At 46.3% G+C, this 22,871-nt stretch overlaps 1 protein-coding gene across 1 annotated transcript in view; it reads right to left on the reverse strand.

Moving 5' to 3' along the window:
* Positions 1–22,871, reverse strand: part of mgat5 (alpha-1,6-mannosylglycoprotein 6-beta-N-acetylglucosaminyltransferase) — a 34,807-nt gene that overhangs the window by 2,510 nt on the left and 9,426 nt on the right. Inside the window, exons 3-12 of the mRNA XM_074664515.1 lie at positions 22,260–22,424; positions 15,564–15,640; positions 14,919–15,008; positions 14,011–14,082; positions 13,388–13,549; positions 12,485–12,654; positions 11,613–11,747; positions 9,518–9,651; positions 6,788–6,921; positions 1,333–1,482 (exon numbers count right to left, since the gene is read on the reverse strand). Coding sequence (XP_074520616.1) covers positions 1,333–1,482; positions 6,788–6,921; positions 9,518–9,651; positions 11,613–11,747; positions 12,485–12,654; positions 13,388–13,549; positions 14,011–14,082; positions 14,919–15,008; positions 15,564–15,640; positions 22,260–22,424 — 1,289 coding nt within the window. The remainder of the gene's footprint in view (positions 1–1,332; positions 1,483–6,787; positions 6,922–9,517; positions 9,652–11,612; positions 11,748–12,484; positions 12,655–13,387; positions 13,550–14,010; positions 14,083–14,918; positions 15,009–15,563; positions 15,641–22,259; positions 22,425–22,871) is intronic.

Genomic DNA, 22,871 nt, shown 5'->3' on the forward strand with positions numbered 1-22,871 from the left:
CACATCACACCCTTTCCTCCTGTGAGTGTTGTGCATGCATGCAAAAGCTCTCCAACGCTGGGAAACAGTCACCCACTATTTATAGGGAGGAGGAGGAGGAGGAGGAAGGGAGGGGGAGCTGCTATGGTTGAGAGGAGAAGCAGCAAATGTGTAGTGACAGAGAGGCTCAGAGGTAGAAACACATGAATGACGCCTGCGTCTTTTACGTGACTGTGAAGGATTGGAAATGAGGAGTCAGGAGGAGTCGTGGCGTTTCGCCAAAGGCTCTGTGAGGATGCCTTTCGGCGGTTTGATGCGTTCGTTTTCATGCACGGCTTAGCACGGCACGTCAAGGACATCCTGCATGAAGTCTGCAATGTAACACATCGAAGCTGATGCTCTATTGATTTCTGCATCTGCATTTCAATCCTGATTCCAGATGCTGCAGCGACAACGCCACGAGCTGTGTTTGCAAGTTTGATCCTATCATCTTCATTCCTGCAGACTCCTCCGGCGCCCAGGTCTTTAATCGTTCGTGAGGAGATGAAAACTACATCTGCTATCTCTACTTTTACGCAAATCCAAGTGAATGACCCGAACGGACAGAGAGGCGTCATGCAAATCAGGAAGCTCCTGCGTTACTGTGCTCACGAAGGCTGCGCCACATCACCTAAAACAAAAAGCACGCTGAGTTTAATGAGCCGCAGGGCTAATTAGGCTGTCTGATTTTCTATTTCCAGCACCTGCCATGGGATGTTTTTCTTCTCTACCACGCAGAATATAAAACAATACAGTGCAGAAGACAAAGGATGTGCTTAAACCTGTGGGTGAGGAGGAGAAAATAAGTCACACAGTGTGTAATCTGACTTCATACTCTGTGAAAAATAATCCCCAGAGGCCAATTAGCTCACGCTGAGTAATGATAGGGTAGGATGGAGGAATCTACTCCTGCTGCTCTGCTTTTTCTGACAACATCAGAACCAAAATGTGGAGTTTTTCACTCTGATATTAAAGTTTTATCACACCGCCAGAAGTTTCCACCATCCCAGGCTCTCCAGCGCCAATTTTCAGGCGCCTTCATCTTCCTCCGACAACACAATAAGCTCTCTTAAGGCTCGCAGCACAAAGATTTTCTCTTGGCTGCAGCGATCCATCTGCTTCTATAGCCGTCTGAACTCGACGCGCGCCTCTGTCGTCTGATGTCTCGCTCTTTCCTCTCCGTCTGCCTCAGCATCAGATTTCAGAGGTGAAGAAATCGAACAGATCTTTGGATCTCCGCGCTAACGATGGGTTTCACCTTCACTTGGCATTGTCGGCAGGATTTTGTTGGAAGCTGAATGTTGTCTGGCTCACCTTGGTTTCTCGGAGGAGGAACTGCAGGTCTCGTCCGCTGAGGATGCCGTGGTTCTTGACGTAGCTTGGAAGGTGCACGGTGCTGGTGCCGTGTACAGTGCCATGGACCTCCATGTAGCTGTGGATGATGTCCAGGTATTTCTTTTTGTCCTGGAACAAACACAAAGACACAGTCGGTTGTTAAAATTTAACGTTGTGTTTGGATTATTGAGGTTAAGCTCCTTCCTCATCCTGAATTACATTTTTCTGAAAGGATCAGGATCATTACTCTGTTCTGTGGCCCGCTGAACTTTTGTTCGAGCTACCTGGCTGACCATCTGGCTACAATAGCAAGCAGAGCTAAAAATAACCCAGCATGAAGAGCATCAGCGCACACAAAACCCAGCTTTTGTTCCTGAGTCTACCTGAGCCTTGATGTCCTTGTTCTGACACAATGAAGCTTTGAAAACACAACGACAAAGAGCAAAAGTCACGTCACGAACTTTCTCCTCTGTTTACTTCCTGTTTGTTTCAGCCTTAAAGGTGTCATACATCTGTTTTACCCCCTTGGAACACATTTATATGCAGCTCCCAATAAAAGATGGTTTTAATATTCCTTTTTCGCCGCCTTCAAGTGAGCTTTCATCTTCAAGGGCGCTGTTAAGGTTCTCTGAATTCACTGTGGTGATTGCACCTCGGAGCAGATTACACAGTGTGTTCAGATGTTTCAGAACAGGAGGGTAAACTTTGTTTAAGGAGAGCGTCAAAGTTAAAATCTCACAGGAGTAAAAGTCGCAGAATTAGGTCAGGAGGTTTTTTTTGGACTGAGCCGTGAGTTGGTTTGGGAGTCTTCAGAGTTTCTTGGCAGTCGCTGTGAAGTCAAAGAAGACGTTAAGTTAATTTCTTTAAAAGTGTTAATCGCTTTGGACCGAGACGCAAAAAAATAAAACTCTTCTGAAGCTGCTCTTTGATTCCCAAAAATGAGGACAAGGCCGCAATTTTTCCTGAACCCTTCTGGATGAAACTGGTCATTTTCCCCTCCACGTCCACACACACACACACACACATGCTGATACACACCATAATATTATTGATTACACCAACTTTCAGCACTCATGAGGCAGGAACAGCTCATTATTGTTACAGCTGCCTGTTTCCAATTTACACTTCACTCGTATAAACAAGCCGGCCTTTGAGCTCCGGCTCTGCCTCCAGGACATTTTGCTGCCCTCGCTTTGAATGTGTGTGTGTGTGTGTGTGTGTGTGTGTGTGTGTGTGAGTGTGTGTGTGTCCACCTCAGAGCTTCCTTCTCGGGTTTATATTTCAGGTAGCCGCTCGTCAGAGTCCCTGGAGGCGCGGCTATCAGATGCCTCCAGCCAGCCTGCTGTAACTAAAGCAGCCTGCTGTGTTTGTGTGTGTGTGTGTGTGAGTGTGTGTGAGAAAGAGACAGATGAAGTCCTAATTAGAGGGTGGAATCTCTATCCTGTAATCTTTTCACTCAGGAGGGCTGGGATTTATTGTGTGAGTGTATATGAGGGGATTTATTTAGTGTGGGCACCTGGAGATGAACACAAAAACACATTTCTGAAACTTCTGTTTTACGCAGGCGTAGAAAGGAGGACTGTGATCACTGTGGGTCAGGCTTATAGAGAGAATCATAAATGGTCGTACATTAAAGATGAGAGCACATGGATGCAGCAGCAGCAGCAGCAGCAGCAGCAGAGAGACATTGCTGTGACCCTTTGAGACGACGTCACACAAAGCTTCACGGTCAGAAGACATCGCTCGCCAAATGCTCCATGGAGCGTGGCTGAATCCTCCCCTCCACTTCGAAAAAGACTCACTTGAAGGTTGAAGGATGCAATAACTACCAACACGTCTGCACAGGGCTCCTGCAGAAGCTGCATTCGTATGCACCGTACGTGGGCGCAGCTCTCCATCTGAAACCAGGAAGCAGATCAATTGCAGCAGCCTTGTACAGGAGCATGTGCTGGGGGAGTTATAAAATAACTGCTTCAGCTGGAGAGCCTGATTGAAGCAGGAGAGAAGGAGGAGGAGGAGGAGAGTTTTATGACCTTGTAAATCAGAGGGAATTTGTAAAGCCTGGCTCGGGGAGGAAACGGGAGAGGAGGCGGCTGCTCCCTGTCAGCAGCAGGGAGGGTTGAGGGATGAGCGTCCAAGGAGGGAGGAGACACAGCCAGGTTGCTAACGATGATCCCTGGTGTTACATCACTCAGGGAGTTAAACTAGTTAGGCAACAATTTGCATCATTTAAAAGGAAATGGGTGTTTTCTACTTTTAGCCGACTGAGATGACAAATCAGCAACTTCCTCAGCTTCAAAAACAGATGCACAGATGGACACATAACGTGTTTTACTCATGGTTCATGTTTCGTCTGTGAGCGTGCTCAGTGCTTGGATGAAAACTCCACTGCAGTAACGTCAGGAAGCGAGGCGAAGCTTCTGCCTCATCAGGATTCAGACAGGTGCGCCCAGGTTCGGCTTACTCAACCGTCAAACTGCCTACCACATTAAACATCAAACGCACCTGTGATCATCTCCCCATCTGATAGCGTTTCCAGCTGCCAGTCTCCAGACGCCCCCCTCCTCCCCCTCTGATCTGGGAGCACGTCAGTCAAGACAGAAATTCACTCACGGGATGAGCTCCCACTCGACTCTGACATACTTATTCTCATCGTAACAGTAATTCTATAATCAGGGGAACATTTCAGGTACACAAAAAGTGAAAAAATCTGTGCTTTTTTAGCTTCAGATTCTATTTGTTTGCAATGTATTAGCAAGCTTAAGCTCCAATGCTTTTTTTTCCCTTTTTTTTCCCTTTTTTTATTTTTTTAAATTCTTCATTTAGAGGATGGTTGTGAGCAGTTCACAAACTATTATCCATGCAGTTAAAGAGGGTATGAAGGGTCCACTGCCGCAAAAAAACACACACAAAAATAAATAAATAAATAAAATGAAAAATTAAAATTAAAACAAATAAATAAAATTAAAACAAATAAATAAAATTAAAACAAATAAATAAAATTAAAACAAATAAATACAATTTAAACAAAAAAATAAATAAAATTTAAACAAATAAATAAAATGAAAATGAATAAATAAAAAATTAAATAAACAATAAAATTAAAATAAATAAATAATAAATTAGATAAATAAATGATGGAACCTGTTAACCTTCTGTATTAAATAAAAGAAATATCACCCAAATGACCCAGTGTTAAACTGATAAGTCTACCCATGGACTTAAAATGTGCCCCTTAATATAGAAACACTCTTCAGAGGAAGACATGCAATGAAAAAAGTACTTAAAGCGACTCTTTCATCTGTTTTGCAGCAGCAAAAGTTGCACCAATGGATTTAAAGCTGCTGCACCACCACAGATAAAAAGATACCCACGCTAATGTGGATGGAAAAACAAGCTTTAGGACCCACTTCCACTCCGCTTTGATGGAGCACGGGTGGTAAACTGTACCCAGGAGTGCCTGGAGTGCAGTAAAAAGGTGTTATTTACTCCAGCGCCACGCTCCATTACCCAGAACAGCGTGTTACCTTTTAGAGTTTCTTTAGCTGGTCATATTTCTGAACATCACACACCACAGACGCTGCGCTTTGATCGCCGTTAAACAGAGCCCCTGGTGTGTTTATGTGCACAATCATCCACGGGTAACCACGCAGGATGCTCCCTCTTTCGATTATTCCTCAAAGACGACTCGCCTTGTGTTTATCCTTTTTATATCAGCTGAGATTTTAATGGAGTTCACGTTAAAGTTCACTCCACTCTGCACTGCAGCTCTATTGTTCACTTCTCATCCGCTCCTCCCACGCACGACCACTCTGTAGTCAACAGCCGCTCATCTCCCTGTTACATTTCTCCAACTGTGCTGCTCACACTGCTCAGCCGTTGTTATCAGACACACCTTCCACAGTCATCATCTTCATCAGACATCATACCTCCATCACTGCTTTGAGGAGTAAAACACATTGTCTCTGTTGCGGGGTTGAGTGTGTGGGATGGTTGCACTTTCTCATTTGCATATGCCAGTGCTGGATGTGTGTGTGTGTGTGTGTGTTGCTGTCAGCTTAGCATGATTTGCCTTTCTTCTCCGTCTGCTTTGATCTGCTGCCACAGGCTGCAGCTTCGCCTCCCTGCACATCCCCAGTCTGACCTTTCTGCACGCTCCCATCTTCATCATCAAAAGCGGCGCTGCGGCGCTTTAATACGGCGAGATGACGCCGATTAAAACACGCGATACAGCCAACGATACCACGGATGAAGTTTATCTTAACAGAGCGCGAACCAACAGATGAGACAGAAAAGACAGCGAGTCACTCTCAGCTCCCTGGCTCTGCCTTCCTCCAACTGGGTTGCTATAGAAACGCCTCCCTGAGAGATGGTCTGGCTGTTTTACTTTAGATCTCACCATCAACAATGTGCTGTGAAAAAAAAAAGTAGCTTGTGCAATCAGGAGCCTACACGCTGCCGACCATACTTTGAATATACGGCTCCAGCGAAAGCATATCAATGAATAAATAATACGGATCCACAAGAGCCGAGCCAAGAATCCGGGTTTAGTTTGCTGAGTAAAGTCGAGGGGATTAATCTGGAGCAGGGAGCAGGAGGGAAAGTCTCTGAGTGATTCTGATAATTAGCTCATGGTCGGTTAAAACTGCATCACTTGAGCGACGCTGACCTTATCCAGCATCAATTTTTGATGAAGCAGACCGGCGCGGCTCTGAGTTGTGTCAAATAAGTGTCAGACAGTCGACACATCCTCTCCTGGAGAAATTCAAACTTTAAAGTATGGCTTACAGGAAGTGGTGCTTCCTGTTTTTAAATAATAAACCAGCGACAGGACAGCTGATTCAAGCAGGAGAAGGAGGTGAATGGAGTGAGCCAGCCAGCTTGTTATCAGCCAGCTCCAAAATGGCCCTTTAATTAAAAGCAGGAGGTAATGAACACGCTTGGGAGTCTGATTAGTAGCTAATGCCCCTCACTGTGAGCTGATGGGCTGCCCTTTTATAGCTACACTGAATAGTTCTGACTCAGAAACCACAAAGCACAGCAGCACGGCCTCTGGATCCAAAAACACCAGCCTCAAAAAGAAATGAATACTTTTCAGATTGGACTGCGTTCGACGCGGCTCCCTCTGAGTTTTCTCGCGTAGCTGGAAGGTGAAGAGCCTACATGTCGAGTAGGATCGTGCCAGGTGTAGCATGGAGAGCAGGATATGATCGAACTCTTGAAACATCATGTTCGAGTACTCTCCATTCAAACACTTCACTCCCATCTGCTCTGACAGAGAAACCCAGTGGGATGCTGGGAGCACGAGTACTTCAGAGTGAAGCTGTTTTTAGCTCAATATGCACCCAGGGGCGCACGTTTCAGCTGTTTTGAGCTACATATGAACACAGCAGAAGCTCCACAGCAAGGATATTTATTTCACATGGTTTAGTACCTTCCAGAAGTTGTCGACCTTCCCGTAGACCAGCGACTGATTCTGCCTCTTGATGTCATCAATGTGCCTGATATCGCTGGCGTTGAGGTGCTGCTCCACCACGAAGCCCAGGAAACTGTTGTCAGGAGTGTGAGCTGCAGCAGAATAAGACATAAACATAAAACATTTAATTTACGGACGTGGAAACACATGAGTCAGGTCAGCATCAGTGCCTCCCTCAGAGGGATTAAGGCGAGTGAGTAACATCCTCTCAGAGGCGGGGTATCACTTCCACTTTTCTGCGAACTGCTTTCAGGAAAACAAATAAAGAGTAACTTCCACTTCCCCCTCCTCATCGCTTGGTGATGACTCGTCGCTATGGGAACCAGTGATGAGGAGGTCATGTGTGGCGCCGGAGTTGGCAGTACTCTACCTCGCTACCATCTGCCATGAAACGTGAAGACGAGGGTTTGGAGTGTGATCAGGAATTATTCGGACGATTAAATTTACTCGTTAGAGGAGAAGAAACAGAGAGTGAGACGTGGAGCTCTGCAGAGATGAAGCAGGATGCGAGGGAGGTGTTGTGGTGAGCTGTTGTGGTTTGTTGAGGAGCCTCAGGGACACTCCGGCGGTCGGAGCTCTTTCTTTTTTTCTTTTTTCTTTTACACTAATAGCACAGAGGTAAATTAAGGTCAGCCTGTCATGGGTGGACTGAATTGTGCATTTGCAGCTGCGATTTTTCAGATGTCGCTGTTTGGCATTAGCAGAGAAGATTCGGCTTCACAGTTTTGATGGTGGTTGTGGTTGTTGGTGCACAGCTCCTGCACTGAGCGCTCGAGTGGGCGCAGTGGGACGTGGGAGTTGTTATGAAGATCAGTGGAGGCTTGAGCGTGGGCTGGAGCTGAATGCAACAACTGCTCCTAAATTATCTGCACTGTCTTTCCAAAAGCTGGGTGGTGAAATGCAACCACATGGCAGAAGAAGAAGAAGGTCCTAAGCGCTGGGGGGAGGCACTCCTGAACCAAACTCACCGTGTTAACAGGACAGCCTGTTAATTAGAGTTCAGCCCTCTTGATGCTTTTGGCAACAGATGCCTCCTCTCCCTGTAGAGCTGCCACTCAAAGAGTCACTCATCTCGCCTCGACTTCACCGCTATTAGCTTACAAACAGCCCGGGAAGACAGAAATGAGGCAGAAGCAGCAGAAGCAGCTGTTTTGTTGAGCAGAGGAGCAGCTCCAACACTCAGACGGGGTTAACCGTGTGATATCATCAGATATCTAAAGGTGTGTTTGTGTACTGTATGTTCGAGTACACACATCTATTGATCTCACCCGGATGGGAAGCAGAGACAACCTTTACAGAGAGGGTGTGCCAGCGTTATCAATCAGGATGTGCCAGCTGGGCTGATCCAGGGTCAGGTACGTGGCTGGCTGCGCTTCAGAGATAAACACTGGACGGTATTACTCATAATTTCTGGATTAAGCATTCAGCGGCGAGGGCGCTAACAGAGAGTGAGTATAAGAAGATTTAGAGACATCTGCTAGCGTGTGATTCTGATGCTGCTGATGGGTTATCATGCTTCATCTCTGACTCTAAAAACTCCTTCAAAGCTGATTTAAAGTGATGAAGTGTACAGTAAGTAAGACTTGAACCCTTACATGACATTCCAACTTAAAGAAAAGGTTAATTCTGTTTTATCCTCCAGTTTACGGCTCTTCTGATTATAAATGACTTGTACTGGGAAGCAGAGCCAACTGGAATAACACTCACAGCTCATTGAAACACATAGAGTACACCAGAAAACACTTCTGTTCTGAGTCTGAAATAGATTAATGAGGTCAATTTGGCCTTGTCTTGTCTTATTGGCTGGAGGCCACACGCTCCCAATTCCCTCAACCAATGATTTATGGAGCGCTGACTAATAGTAACAAATGGGCCAATCCAAATCCAGGATGAATTACCGAGCAGCACCTGATTTTTACCACGTTACATCTGTATAACAGGAATACACGCTGCTCACTCTACGTGTAAATTATTTGGATTAACAGCGTGTAGGGAGGCCTTGAAGTGTTGCCATGACGAGGATGTGGACTTGTTTCTCCAGCGATATCATCTAACCCAGCAGCTCCTGACTGTTCCTCTCGTAAAGCCCCAGAGTGCTATGAGAAAGACATACCCTATCAGAGCACAAAGGGCCCTTTCAGGAGCGCCGCTTTCTGGAGAACTCCAGGCCTCACCTCACCAACGGGGTAACATTTCACTTTCTCTTAGCCACGGGGAAAAGGTCAGCACCCCAGGGGGGGCTGGCTCCCCTCTCTACTCATCCAACCGGGCGGATGCGGTTGACTCCAGTTGCAGAGTGACCTCACAGTGGGATGGGAGTGATGCTCACACACACGTGGAGCTGTAACCCCCCTAATCACAGCGAAGTCACCTTGCTTCTCCATTTGTACAGCAACGTGCTGGATTTTCTGTCTTTAACGTCTCTTTTTCCAAAGGAAGTGAGACAAAACTGTGGCGTAACAACGGCAAAGAAACAGGCGCAATGTTTACACAACAGGCTCTGATGAAATCTGAGTGTTGAGGGGAAGAGGGACTGTTTGTAATCCCCACAGATCAGTACATCACAGCTCAACCAATGAGAGCTCTTCTTTCATCCTTAAATCAAAAGCTAAGCTGCATCATATCCAATATGGCGGCCTCCGCTGCTTCAGGAACAGACGTGTGACACAGTCTTTGTTTCTGACTTACGGAACATGGTGTTGAACTGTTGTGGGTTGAGGTTCCACTTCCCCCACGGCGTCTTGTGACCCTTGGACTGAGCGTAGTGAGCGTGGTTGAACTCCGGCTCCGTCCCGAACGAATCCAACACCCGCAGCATGCACCTGTGACGCAGAGTGGAAGAAAGAGCTGCTGAATTTATACTGAGACCAAAACATAATTCCTCCACACTCAGACTCAGACATGTCTCGTTAAGGTGCGAGACTGTAAACGAAGACGATGAATGACTCATAGGTCAGCGCTGAAATTAATTAGATCATCTCTCCACAAGGGGATGGAAAATGAAGCTGTTTCCTTCGCTTTGCTGATGTCTAGTCTGTTTTATGTGACGACTTCCTGAAGTGAAGCTAGTGAAACACACCCACAACGACAACAACAACAACAGCCACGTGTTAGTTACCTTGGTGCGATGAAATTTGCAGACCTCTAAAGTAAATTAAAATGAGCAATAAATACAGAATCTGTGAAACCACATGGGAGACGTTCATGTCCCTGAAGCAGCAACACAACAGCTTGATCATAAACTCATCCTGACTTAACGAGCTATCTTATAAAGCCATTACTCCCAATCACTTTCCAACATCTTTGTTTGATTCAAACAAATAAAAACCAGCTCCCATCCGCCGTCATCCTGGTGTGTTTTTGATTGGTTTACAGCGATTGTCGTGCAGCTCGTAAAGCCTGATGACTTTCAGCTGTTTCAGAGAGAGCACAAAAAGACAAAAAGACGCAGCTCGTCCTGTTTCATTTCTGCATTCTCTGTCAAAAAAGCAGAAGCGGTTAAACAACGGCAGACTCTCGGCTTCCTCGCTGACGCTGATGACATTGCACAGCTGAGATTAGGTTATTGGATGAAGGGATTAAATGAAATAGAACAACAGGGAATCATTGGCTCAAGTTTATACTCGGAAAACAATAGCTGGGAGTATTCCCTCTCCTCCTGAGCGCATGAAACGGAGTGATATAGTGCTGAAAGACGGTTCGCCAGAAGACTGGGGAAATAACAGAACGCATTACTCACAAACAGAGCCGACGGAGTTTGCTTTGTAACTAAACACAGAAAACACACCAGAGGAGGACTGGGTAGCTTGGACTTTACATTAAATCAGCTTCCTCAGGATGCTGAACCAGGAGCTACGTCTCAGACGAACAAAACCTGGTGACAAACACGAGGAACCCGCAGGGCCACAAGCGCCTGCAGACGTATTGTTCCTTCTCTTTCCTGCCAGTCGACGGGGGGGCGATGATGAGAGTATTATCGAAAACAAAACCGGGAGGCTCTCATCTCATCCACAGGCCTCGGCGGAGCAATCAGAGGCAGAATAGACTTGGCAGCTGAAAATATCACGAGCGGAGCACATTACTGCTGCCTTTTGGGACTTGGAGGTGATGTATGAGGAGAGAATAGACTCAGAGTGAGCGCCGGGCAAGTTTCAACCTGTAGCACACCAGAGCAGAGGCAGGATGAAGAAATTAGCGACTAATTCTATTTTTAGACATCACTTCTGTGCCTGCTGTGGTTTAAACACTTCATATGTTAACCTTTAACTGGTGCAGACCTTGATGAGTTCACCAGACGTCAGAAACAATAGAGCTATTTCCCTTTCCAGATAACTTCCTGTACTTTCATTTTAGCCCAACAGGAGTGTTTACACTTCCTCATGCAGCCAAAAGACACACGAACTCCTCAGAAACCTCGATTTCAAGCCTTTCTGTGACTGTTTTCCAAAGCGGTTAAAGCACCAGTAAGGGATTTTTCATCTGTCTTGTTCTGTACACGTGTCGGCAGCGTTTTCTGATGTAACATCTCCTGCTTTCTGCAAACACTTCCAAATGCACACTCGCTGTAATCCCTTCCATACAGAATGTAAACAAAGGAGGACTCTGCAGCACGCTGTTAATCCTCTTGTCTGACACCTTTCCAGCAGCAGAAGCAGACGTCAAACCAGACAATAGAGGTCATGAATTGTGTCATTTGCTTGTGCTGGTCACAAAGAGGCATCGGTTTAAATTTGGGAGGTTAAGACTAAAAACAACATTTGGGACATCACGTCTTTGTACTTACTGGTAGTGGACCCAAGCAGGCCCCAGTGTCTTCTTAAACTGTGTGAGTCCCACGATGTCGATGTAGATGAGCTCCACGATTTTGTCTCCCTGGGTGGGGCAACTCGACTTGTTCCCCATGACCTTCCTCATGATCCTGCAGGTGGAGGAGTTTTCAGTTATAATCAAATAAGAGTTCCTGTTTGCTTCTGCTGTTAACCAGCAATTAATGCGAGCAAATACTCTCACGGAACAGGATAGAGCATTTATCAACCGTGTTTAAATTAAACCTTCAGGAGCTTTTGGATGATAGGGGAACATTCTGTCTCTGCTTAATGTTTGCGAATAAAGAACAGCAAATACATAAAGCTTTAAGAGGGAGAGATACAGCAAAGAGTGAAGGGAATAGTTTCCACCTGGAGTGGCATGATGTCAATCTAAGCCCCACAAACAAATACTAAGACTAACACGCGACGTTTTAAGTCATGCGCCAGCAAACATGCAAATTTCAGGCTCTCGCAGCAAATATCGTGCAAAACATTTCAGAGAGGTAGCACGTTCCTCCACTGACGACGTTTTCTATTTCTGGCTTTAAACATCTGTTGTACAGAAGCACATCTGGATGCATGAACATTGGTTTTTAACTGTTTGGCCTTGAGGTGGACTTAGCTGTTTGAACGTTGCACAACATGAAGAGAAAGTAAAGACGGTTTGGAAACTTTAAAAATGATGCAAAGCAGTCTCCTTTGACTGCATGTGTGAGCAAGGTTTGTATTTGATGTATTTCCTGTTTTCTGAGCAACTTTGACTCCACTTCCTGAGCCACCTTTGTGTTCTCAAGAAGGAAGAATTCCTGTTTCTACATCATGTTAAAGTGACATGAGAGGAACTGACTCTTTAAGCTCCGCCAGAGACGCTGAGATGCGGACATCATGCCCCAGCAGGTACAGCGTGGTTATGAGGTCGCTCCACTGGACCAGCTCTCCCAACGGGCCGCCGCTGAAGGCGTTTTCTGCGATTTTGAAGCCCGACTCCTTGGTCAGAAGTCCCAAATGCACGAGAACCTGAAGGAAAAGGAAAGATTGTGCTGTTAAAATCTCCATTTCTTTTATTGTTTGCCCAAAAATGAACAACACACACACAAAACAGAGGATTCCCAGCTGTGAAGGAGAACACGCTGTTCTGCAGGAAGTAATCGCAGGCTTTGTTTGAAGTGACCGACACATTTTTCATCGCTGACAGCCAGCCTCAGTCCCACAGCACACCAGTGGAGGATTAATATGCGCGGATTAATATCCAAAAGAGATTACCGGCTGAAATAAAGACACGGCTTTGGCTGTAACTGGACGAAGAAAGGAGGAAAAACTCTTTGTTTAATTAAAGCGAGAAACAGAAAAGCGGGAGCAGAGATAGATAAACAGATGGATAGATCAGGGTTCTGGTTTCTCGCATCCTCCGTGTTGCTACAGGGGTTGCTGCTTTGCATCAGCACCAAGGTATCATGGGAATGTGATGTGAATTATTCACGGGGGCAGCGGAAAGTGTGGAGTACATTATTCAGAGCTGGGAGCTGCTGCCAGGTTGGGACACAATTGAATATCCATGTCGGTGCGTTCCCAGCAGCAGCAGCAGCAGCAGCAGCTCTCCCCGGAGCTAAAATAGGGCGCTCTACAAGTGTGAGGAGTGTGTGCGTTTGTGTGTGGACCTGAGGCGTTACATTCTGCAGGGTAAGGAGAGGTGTTTTGGAGAAGTTTATGACAGTAACATTAAAATTCAAGCCTGAGAGGTTTTCTCCACCTTCTTCCTGCGGCGCCTGGCCAGGTCCTGCTTAGCGGCCAGCGAACGGATGGCGCTGACCCACGGCTCGGCCATCCGTTTGATTCGCAGCATCATCCAGCGGAACTCCTCGCGCTGTGACATCACGCGGTAGAGCTCGTCGAAGCTGGTCCTGATCTCCGCCTGCACAGAAAGGAAACATCTTTAATCTCCTGTGAAATATTTACTCCTGATCTGGAAATGTGGGAAGCTTTGGAGCTCTGACTTGGCCAGAGGACGACAGAGCGAGCGCAGAGAAACCACAGCGCCATCACCAGCTGCTAAGGTGGCTGAAACAAGCCTGTTGCAGGGCATTAGCATCCCTCACCACGACAGGAAATCACTCCCGCCGACTGAACCTATTAAAATCTGCGCCTGAATTAAAATCTCCAAAGCCTGTCAAATGGCATCTCCCCACCACGGAGGGCTCAGCGCTGCTGATGCATCCAGAGCGAGGATGAAGAGTGCTTAATATTGATTCACCCGCAGCAGCAGAGGGAAAGGGGGTTTGTGTTTTTCGAGAGGGGAGATCATCACTCCAGATTCGTCCCGTCACTCCAGCTGTGTGTGTGTGTGTGTACATGTTAAACTTAACGTCGTCTCACCTGGCCCCTTCGGTCGATTTCATGCGTCATGGTTTTTGTCCTCCAGGGCAGGCGAGGACACCAGTTCTCCACCTGTGGGATCAAAACCACAAATTTAAATCTTTCAGGGAATTCCTCTTTTCACCTATCTGACTTCCTCCTTCCTTTGTTTCTACTTCCTCTTTTAAAAACATGATTCATGTTTTGGCTACAGAGGCTGACGGAGAAGTGCGTGGTGTTTTTCAACCGTGGAGTGTGTTCAGTCGACCTTCTGCGGCCGACATCCATCATGATACGTTGACCTCTGTGGTTTGGCCTCTTAGCGAGGTTAATGCGATGGCTGACAAGTATGAATTAAACATGGCAGGAGTGTGTGTGTGTGTGTGTGTGTGTGTGTGTGTTTGAGTGAACGCTGGACAGATGAGAGGCATGCTTATTGTCATGGCAACTGCTTCACATGACCACAGAAGGAGGAGGAGGAGCTGTTGGTTGAATTTTGGTGATGGTGTTTGTTTTCAGGTTTGTCTCCTCTTAATGGATCTGCTGTTGTCTGTCTCACTTCTGTTTCTATAAAGAGGGAGCAAAGCTTTCTGTGTTCGCGCGGCGAGATGCTTTCAGCTTGTATACAATATTCATAACGAGCCACTGACCATTTCAGAGCTGTTATTTTTGTGCCATTTCTGGAGTTTTGTAAAGAGAGAAACAAAGAGGCGGGGTAACAAAGTCATTAAAAGTCTTTCCTTGGAGCCCCTCGCAGCACCTTCTCTACTTCCTCCTCCTCAGCAACACTTTAATTTGCTCTCATTAAAAATGTATCCTCTCTACCTTTCTGCTTTGGTTGTATTTTTAGCGTTTCGTTCGCCTGTGATCTTTGTCAGGTTACAGGGATGCTGTCAGGAGCATCCTCTCAATTTTACATGAGAACTCACCTCGCTGAGGTAGATGAAGAAAGAGCAGGTCGATCCATCCACGCCGTAGTTGGAGTAGCAGGAGTCTGAGCGCCACATCTCCTTCATCCACTGAGAGACAGGAGACTTTTATTAGGGTTTATGACGGTTTAATATGATGAAAAATGAGCTTCAATATGAGCTTTGACGGGAATGTTTGGCTGATCAGACGTTGGAGGAGCTGTGCCGTGATTTGTAAGTCTTTGGCTGGAATCAAACGGAAAATCTGGGGTTTCAGAATTAAAGAGACGAGTTCTCTTTAATCGAACACATGTGCAGATCATCCAGAGTGAGGGCGTTCTGGGTTGCAATCATGAGAACATGTGGAAATAAACAAATCTGAAGCTTCTCGATGAGGATAATGTTCCTGAAATCAGCCGGCTCCATGTACTGCAGGTGCATGTGTGTGTGTGTGTGTATCGTGTACGCTGAGAGCTTTGGCAGCGCGTGGCGCCCAGTTGGAAGTGCTGACAGTATCAGCGGAGGATTGGGACCTGGCCGAGCAGATGGTGTGAATGATAGGGCCCTATCAGCTCCAGGGAGACCCACACAGCGATGAAAACAGGAACATAAAACCTAACATACATCAGTGTTTGTGCTTTGTTTTTTTTAATTTGAGGGATTCACCTTGACTTTGCCCTCGCAGTGGGGGAAACCATCCATGGGCGGGAGCTCGCACTTCTCCTGGGCTCCGTTTAGGAGGTCTACAGGGAAAGAAAGAGGAGAAGAATCAATACAGGCTCCAGAACTCTTTAGGCGTCTGTAGTGAAAAGTCTCTGAGGCGCTACAGATAGAGCTCCATTGTTAGCATGAATCACGCACAATGGATGAAAAATGTCCTGAGCTGAAGCTCCGCCAATACAGCTGTGTCCCACATTGATCCTTCAAGCCCTGACCATGTTTCTGGATCTCTCTGTTCCTGTTTCTAACGTTTCCTCTGCGTTCTATTCTCATTACACATGTTCCCTCGGCTCCGTGCTGAATCAGTGCTAGTCCAGATGTCACCCACACACAAACCTTAACCCCTCTAATTCTCCATCCTGGCAAACTCTAACTTTTCATCCAGTCAATCAGAATTGATTCCAAATCTTTCCATTGTTTTTTAAAACCCTAAACGGATTAGCTTCATAACAATAACAACAATAATCTGCTTATCTTTTCATTTTCTCGTTGGCTCTCTCAGATTATTTCAACACCACTGCTCTGAAACCGTGCCCTGAAGCCAAAGTTGACCGTTGTTAAACTTTTAACAGAGACAAACTGACATGCAAAAAGAGCAGCTGTGCTCTGCGTGCATAAGAGGAAGGTGGCACGGTTTGCTGAATATGTTTTTTTGTCCTGGCTTTGATTTGTGTCGCACACTTCCTCGTGACATCTTGTGAAATATCATGCAAGAAGACAGAAAGGAAACCCTGGTTAACCCGAGTGGCATGAGGCTTTCTCAGATTATGGCGGCAGAACTGGACTCAGAAAGTGAATTTTCCTCAGACGTGAATCGCCGCTGACCTTTACAGCCAGGATATAAATAATGCATCATGACGGGCTGTGCAGCAACTAGATAAAAGCACAGAAGCAGACTCGGGTAATGAGTTTGGGGGTGGTATGTTTGTGTCAAATCAGCTCCAGAACCAGGTCTTCTTCTCTGTGTGTCTCTTTCTGTTCTGCTCCATCTCTGAGATTAGTGTGAAAACATATTTCAGTGACGCTCCCCGGCTCATTTCTTCAGCAGGAAGAATGAGATAAAAAGGAGGTGGTGACAAGTTATGGAGCACTGTAACTAAACACATTTCAAGAAGGCTTCTGGCGCGAGTGTCCATCTTTTGTCTGTTCTCGTTTTTAGATTTCACCTTCTGTCGTCTTCTGTAAAAGTGTTATCTGGCAAACACATCGCAAGCTAGTACACTTTGCACCAAAGCTGGTTTCTTATCTCAGATGAATTGTTTTGATATTTTAAACTGTGGGACAACGCGCACTTCCTCATCAGACAAGAAACCAGTGCTATCTGGCCACACGCACAGTTTTCAAGAAGTTTACTTCCAGGACACTTCCAGGACACTGTTTCTTCAGAGTGCTGTTGCTGAGTAACCCTTTCGGACTTGTGCTCAAGAGGTCGCATTCCTGCCGGAGTAAGCTTGTCACAAGATGTACACAATACCGCCTTGTTCTTTAAGCAACACACCAGAGGATTAAAGTCTTTCTTCTGGAGATGTCTCTGGTTGATCCTACAGCTGATAAACTTGGTTGATCCGAGCAGGGTGTCCTCACTGAGAGGAAACATTTGGCTGAGTATCAGAGTCTAAACTGGTCTGTTCACATTGCAGACGGAATAGTTTGATGGTTCATGCACTTGGTTTTGTTTGACAAAAACTCTTGAGCTGTCAGATCCGAGAACAAAACAAGGTAACATTCAGAGATGGGTCATATCACACTCCCTTCTCTGTGTCTGTTTTTCCATCTTGTTTGTTCAGTGAGTCACTCCGTAGTGTTTATTGAAAGTTCCCCCCTCAGGAACCTGACTCTTGATTTGTTGTTTGCGAAAGTGGCCGTCCTATGTCCTGCCCATCCTTCAGACGGCCAGTCATCCCGTCGCTCAGCGAACCAACCAACCAAACAAGCATCCGCGCGGCCTGTCATTCACGCTGTCGTTCAGCCAGCGAGCCGGCGTGCGCCAGAGCCACCAGGCAAATCTTCTCCCAGCTTTAATCAAGCAGAAGAAGCTGCTGCCAAGGAGCTGCTAAATATAGCTCGCTCTATAATCAAAGACAGGCGAGGTGGTGCTGTTCCAGGATGAGCAGATTCATTTCTGCACACGTGCTTCCTTCATCCCATCCACTAACACAAACCTCAAATCAGACATATCTACCATCAATGTGTCTGTGAACGTCTTATTATCACCCTGTAAATCCATCACTTCACACCTATTTGGTTTCCACTGACCAAACTGAGACATAACAGCTTCGCCTTGACAGATTCGACATATTTGAGGGAAGGTTTTTAGTTGAGCGTGTCTGAGAATTAAATCATGAGCACAACAGAGATGGAGGGAAGGAGGAGAAGGAGGGAGGAGTAACACAAAGCAGATGTCTTCGAGAAGTCCGATGTCAGATGACTTCATGGAGTTGGAAAGGAAAATAATAAAGTGTAATATCGCTTATTGTTCGAGCTATTTAAAGGCTATCAGATGAGAACTGGCTCACAGTGAGAGCTTATGCAACGCTAAATGAGCTCATCGCTTTGATGCCTCTGGTTTTGTGCACATTTCAAATCTTTTCGTAAATTTCCCTGAGGTTTTTTTATTATTATTATTATTTTAATCCTGTTTGAAGCAGATTTGTCATTTTAGGTTTGTTTTTCTACACCTAGTTTCATTCAACTGTCGTATTTTCGTGTTGGTTTGTTCGTCACGCGGTTTCAGCATCTCAAAGCCCACTTCCTCTGATATCTTCATGCATGCACAGACCTTAACGTGGGGAAATGAAGTTGGTGTTTGATGCTATCGCAGACTTTCTGTTTCTCTCAGGTGACGATGAGAGGAAATAATCATCTCATATATGAGGAACTTGTGTGGTTTTCTATTCAGGACTGAAACTTGAGCCGGACTCTTTTTGTTCTCGATTCAGTGCAAGTGTGGTGAAACTTCTTGTATACATCTCTTACATAAGCAAAAACCCACTGGAAACTCGTCTGTTTCAGAGAAGAGAAGGGGCTTCCCAGCATGAGGGGCACGTGTTTGGGGCTGCTCACAGCACATGTCTTACATCGCCTCTGGTCCACTCAAGTATTCCACAGTAAACTCCTGCAGGCAGAATCCTCATCCCCCTATGTACTCCTGCACCCCAGAGTTTCCTCTTTTCGTTCTTTCCTCTGCTGCAAAAAAAAAAGCAAAACGCCTGGCTCTAATCAATCCGTCCTTTGTGCTCCAGAATCAGACCGGCGCACTGTTCTCTGAAAATATCATTTGAATTTTGCACCAAGAGCGACAAAAGGACACGGAAAGGCCAGACAGCCTTGGATAATCAGCACAGAGTTATGACGAACGCGCCGTCGCTGCTTATCTGGGCACATGTTGGAAAGCTGCAGGTTGAGGCTGCGAGATGTGCTCGGCGAGCCAGGGAACATGTCGTGATGATCCAGGCTAATCTGAGAATCACAAACATGACTCAAACCAAAAAACAGCTCCATATGGAAGCGTCCTGCTCTCTCTGGAAGGTCAAAATTAAGGAGTGCTTCTCGGCACCTGCCTGACATATGCAAAGTTAAATATGTAAATGCTGCGCCTGCTGCAGTTTGACTTCCAGGCGCTGCAGTGAAGCTGAAAATATTCTGTTATCATAGAGCTGCAGAAAAAACTCTGGCTGCTTCCAAAATGTGAATTTACAACTTTGAGCTTATAACACATCTGTGCACAAATGTGTGCGATAAGGCTGTATCTGCAGATCCAGATCCAGCACGGCTCTGCCAGGAGGAAACTGATCTGCACTGCTTTAGATGTAGATATTAAGAGCACATGGGAGTGTTTGCGTATACATTGAGTGGTATTAAGTTGTGGCTGCAGAGAGGAAGGAGACAAAACAACACAGTACAACACTGCTATAAGAATAATGCTTTCCATATGTGAAGCATCCCTGCAGCACAACAGCAGAAACTGGCACAAAATCCTCACTTTGTTTCTGCAGAGTTAGCATTCTGTGATGGTTAACATATGCACACATTCTGAGCGTGTTGGTGCGTGTTTGTGCAGGGGAAGTCCAGGAGACGCTTTAAGGAGGCAGGTGAGCACATGAAGCGTTAACATTCAACCAAGTTTGACGTAAATGATTGATACGAATCAACTCCAACGTGACTCACATTATTTTCACAAACTGAAAGAATGATTCTCCTGCAGGCTGATGAATGTCAGGATTCACGCGGCTGTTTGAGAGCGTGTGGGAGCAGACAGCATCTTTCAGCAGCTGATTAGCGCTGAGTGGGTTTGTGTGTGTGTGTGTTTGGACTTTATTAGTATTGATCTGTACAATGAGGATGTAAACAGACTTTCCAGGATATAAAGGAGATGAAAGCTGTGACTGACGCTGAGGCTGGAATGTGATGGGCAGCGACCAATAAAAGCATGAGGTCAGCAGTGAACCCCTATAGGATCCATGTCCTTGTCTTTGTTGACAATAAGACCTTGAATCTCATCTTTCACTGTGAGTGGCAAACAGAGACGCGAGTGGATCAATAGCCTGAAGAGACAAAGCACTGAAGAAGCCGTGAGCTGTGAAAGACGATGTCTCTGTTTACCAAAAATGTATCTTTGTCAGAAAGACGGGGCGTGAATACTCAGCTGAACGTCCTTGGCATGGCAGCTGAAGTGGAAGGTGCGAGTTTTCTGCTGCAAATCACCACCTAACCATCCCCGGCATCTGTCACCACGCCTGTTAGTGTGTGTGCATGTGTGTGGGCGTGTAGAGATTACATTCCCCGTGCCACGGGCCAGCCCACAGATGAAACACTGCTGCAGAGGTTGATTAGCCACATCAGCAAGACGCAGCAAAGCACGGCGTCACACACCGCTGTCTGGACCCAGGCCAATCTGCCTCCTGCTAAGCGTCAACCGAGGCCAGATCGACTTGTTTTGATCCGATAAAGAGCTTCTGTGCCCGTTGTTCTTTGCTTAATGCAGCAGCACACGCGGCTGGAAACATTCGCCGTGTATAGACACAGCGAGCCCTGAGGGGGAGCGGAGGGAACGCGGCTTGTTAGATTTTACAGTGGGACACATTTTTGTGAGATGACCAATGAGAAGAAGGAAGCTGCGTTTAACAGTGTGAGCGCAGCTGTTGGTTCACATCGGCAGCTGTAAATAGCAGGGGAAGAGTTGGGATTATGGAAGCTGGGATGTTGTAAATATCACATGTCAGGAGAATGGAGGCTTTGTTGTGGAGATCCGGTTGAAATAAGACGCCACTGTTTCTTTTAGAGAAGTGTGATGTACATGAGGCTAAATTTTTCAGGCTATAGGAAGAAAACCATCAGTTTTGGTTCCAACATGCCCAAGTCCTTGGCTGACGTTGGAAACAGTGCAGTCCCCGGGCTGCTGCTCTGCTCCATCTTGATAGCAGCCCCTCTGAAAGCCAGGCGTGTTCCCCTCACTGTCCAGATCCTTATCTCTGTAATTGCCTTCCAGTCAGGGAGGAGCACTAGCGGAGCTGGCAACGCCACTGCCGGCCTGCCACCCACTCAAAGACAGGAGACATGCTCCAATGGAGACTCTGGAGTGTTGGGCGCTTTAGCTCGCTGCCAAGAGAGATGTGGGTGCCGCTTTGTCAGCTTGACCTGCACTCAGGATCCAAATGTTGGATTTCCAGGGTACTGGTGGATGCTCCTACCAGGGGGGGCAGTGGAGGTTTATTGACGTGTCAGGGGTTCATGTATTATCGCTGCAGAACACAGGAGCTGGGGCCAGGAGTGCTAAGAGGTGGTGTTCACACCGTGACAGATAAACAGTCAGACTACGTCGAGTCAGGAAGCGTCTGTTTGGCATCGACAGAGAAGATTCGGCTAATTTTTCCACACAGATCATTTCAAACCTGCAGCATTTTTGTTAAATAATGGCTCCAGTGATTAAAGGATTAGGGGAATGCTTGCCAACACACTTGTACTTAATCGACTTAGTGTCTGAGCTGTACTGACAGACCCAACTTGTTTCCAGTCGTTAGTTTGTTCCAGCAGAATGCTTTAGTGTCTTTAAAACAACTACACAGAATCCAAAAATGACGAAATCTGAAACAGCAGGTGTAGAAGATTCTGCCAGAGGAAGTGGAGTTTGTGGTTTACTGCAGAAACAGGATAAGAATAGAAACAAGGAAGTGTCCACGCTGAGGTTTTGTTAATGAACAGTCACACTCACATGTTGCGTTCGTCAATCAATAACTTAGTGCCGTATAAGAGTTCCCAAAGCCTGAGCAGTTTGGACGAATACGTGGCAAAGCAGCACCTCTCGTAAGGATTAGATGCGTTCAAATGTTACTCGGTATAACTCAATCAGTCTAATCCAATTCTGCTGAACTCATCAGGCTCCACATTCCTCCTGTTTAATGCTGCAGAGAGCAAGAACCAGGAAAAACAACACCTCGCTCTCAACTGGCCTGAATTCATCATCTGAAAGCTGGCAGGGAAATCAATGAAAACTAATAAAAGGGTCATGCAGCGTGAACAAGGCCTGATTTGAATTATGTCCAAGGATGCGGTCGGGAAGCATTAAAGCGCCTGGAGTGCAGCGTGCAGTGCAGCTTGTTTGCCTCAGGAAGGTTTTTTAATTCTCTTGATCCAAACACATACCTGCTACGTTCACTTTCTCAGGGTTGGTTGCGCTCGGCGTGGCCGTGCTGGTGCCGTTGGTGAGGTTGCCTCCTGTGCCGTTGTAGATGTTCTCCACCTTGGACTCCAGCTTGCCCAGCCTCAGCATGATGTTGTCCAGCAGCACCGCGAGAGTCTTCTTCAAGTCTGTGAGCGGAAAGTTAAATCAGGGGATGAGAAAAAGAATCAACAGATTGCTCGATGTACAAAAATAATCCAGCTTTTTCAAATGTGACCTAAATTCTGCTTGAAATTCAGAGAAAGAAGAATCGATAAGGCTGTCAAAAAGCCTGACAGAGCCATCGACTACTGAATCAGAGCTTTTCAAACATCAACACATGTCCCGCTGCAGGCTCGTTTTAACGTAAACTCAAACAAAAACCGCTTCATAACAAATATTTTACAATCAGAAACGTTCAACAAAGAGCTCCACTGAAGCGATCCACACTCCTCTCCTCCAGCGATCATAATTGCAGCTTGTCTATCACACGCAGGCGCCACATTTTCCCCCTCAACCGCAATGCATTTGACACGCCACTTTCGATCACGTCAACGGAGATTGGCAAGGACGCAACGAGACCTGGCAGAGGCGCA

Source organism: Halichoeres trimaculatus, unplaced genomic scaffold, assembly GCF_033239565.1.
Source record: "Halichoeres trimaculatus isolate MK-OKI-2021-1 unplaced genomic scaffold, fHalTri1.1 fHalTri1_scaffold_24, whole genome shotgun sequence".
NCBI lineage: Eukaryota > Metazoa > Chordata > Actinopteri > Labriformes > Labridae > Halichoeres > Halichoeres trimaculatus.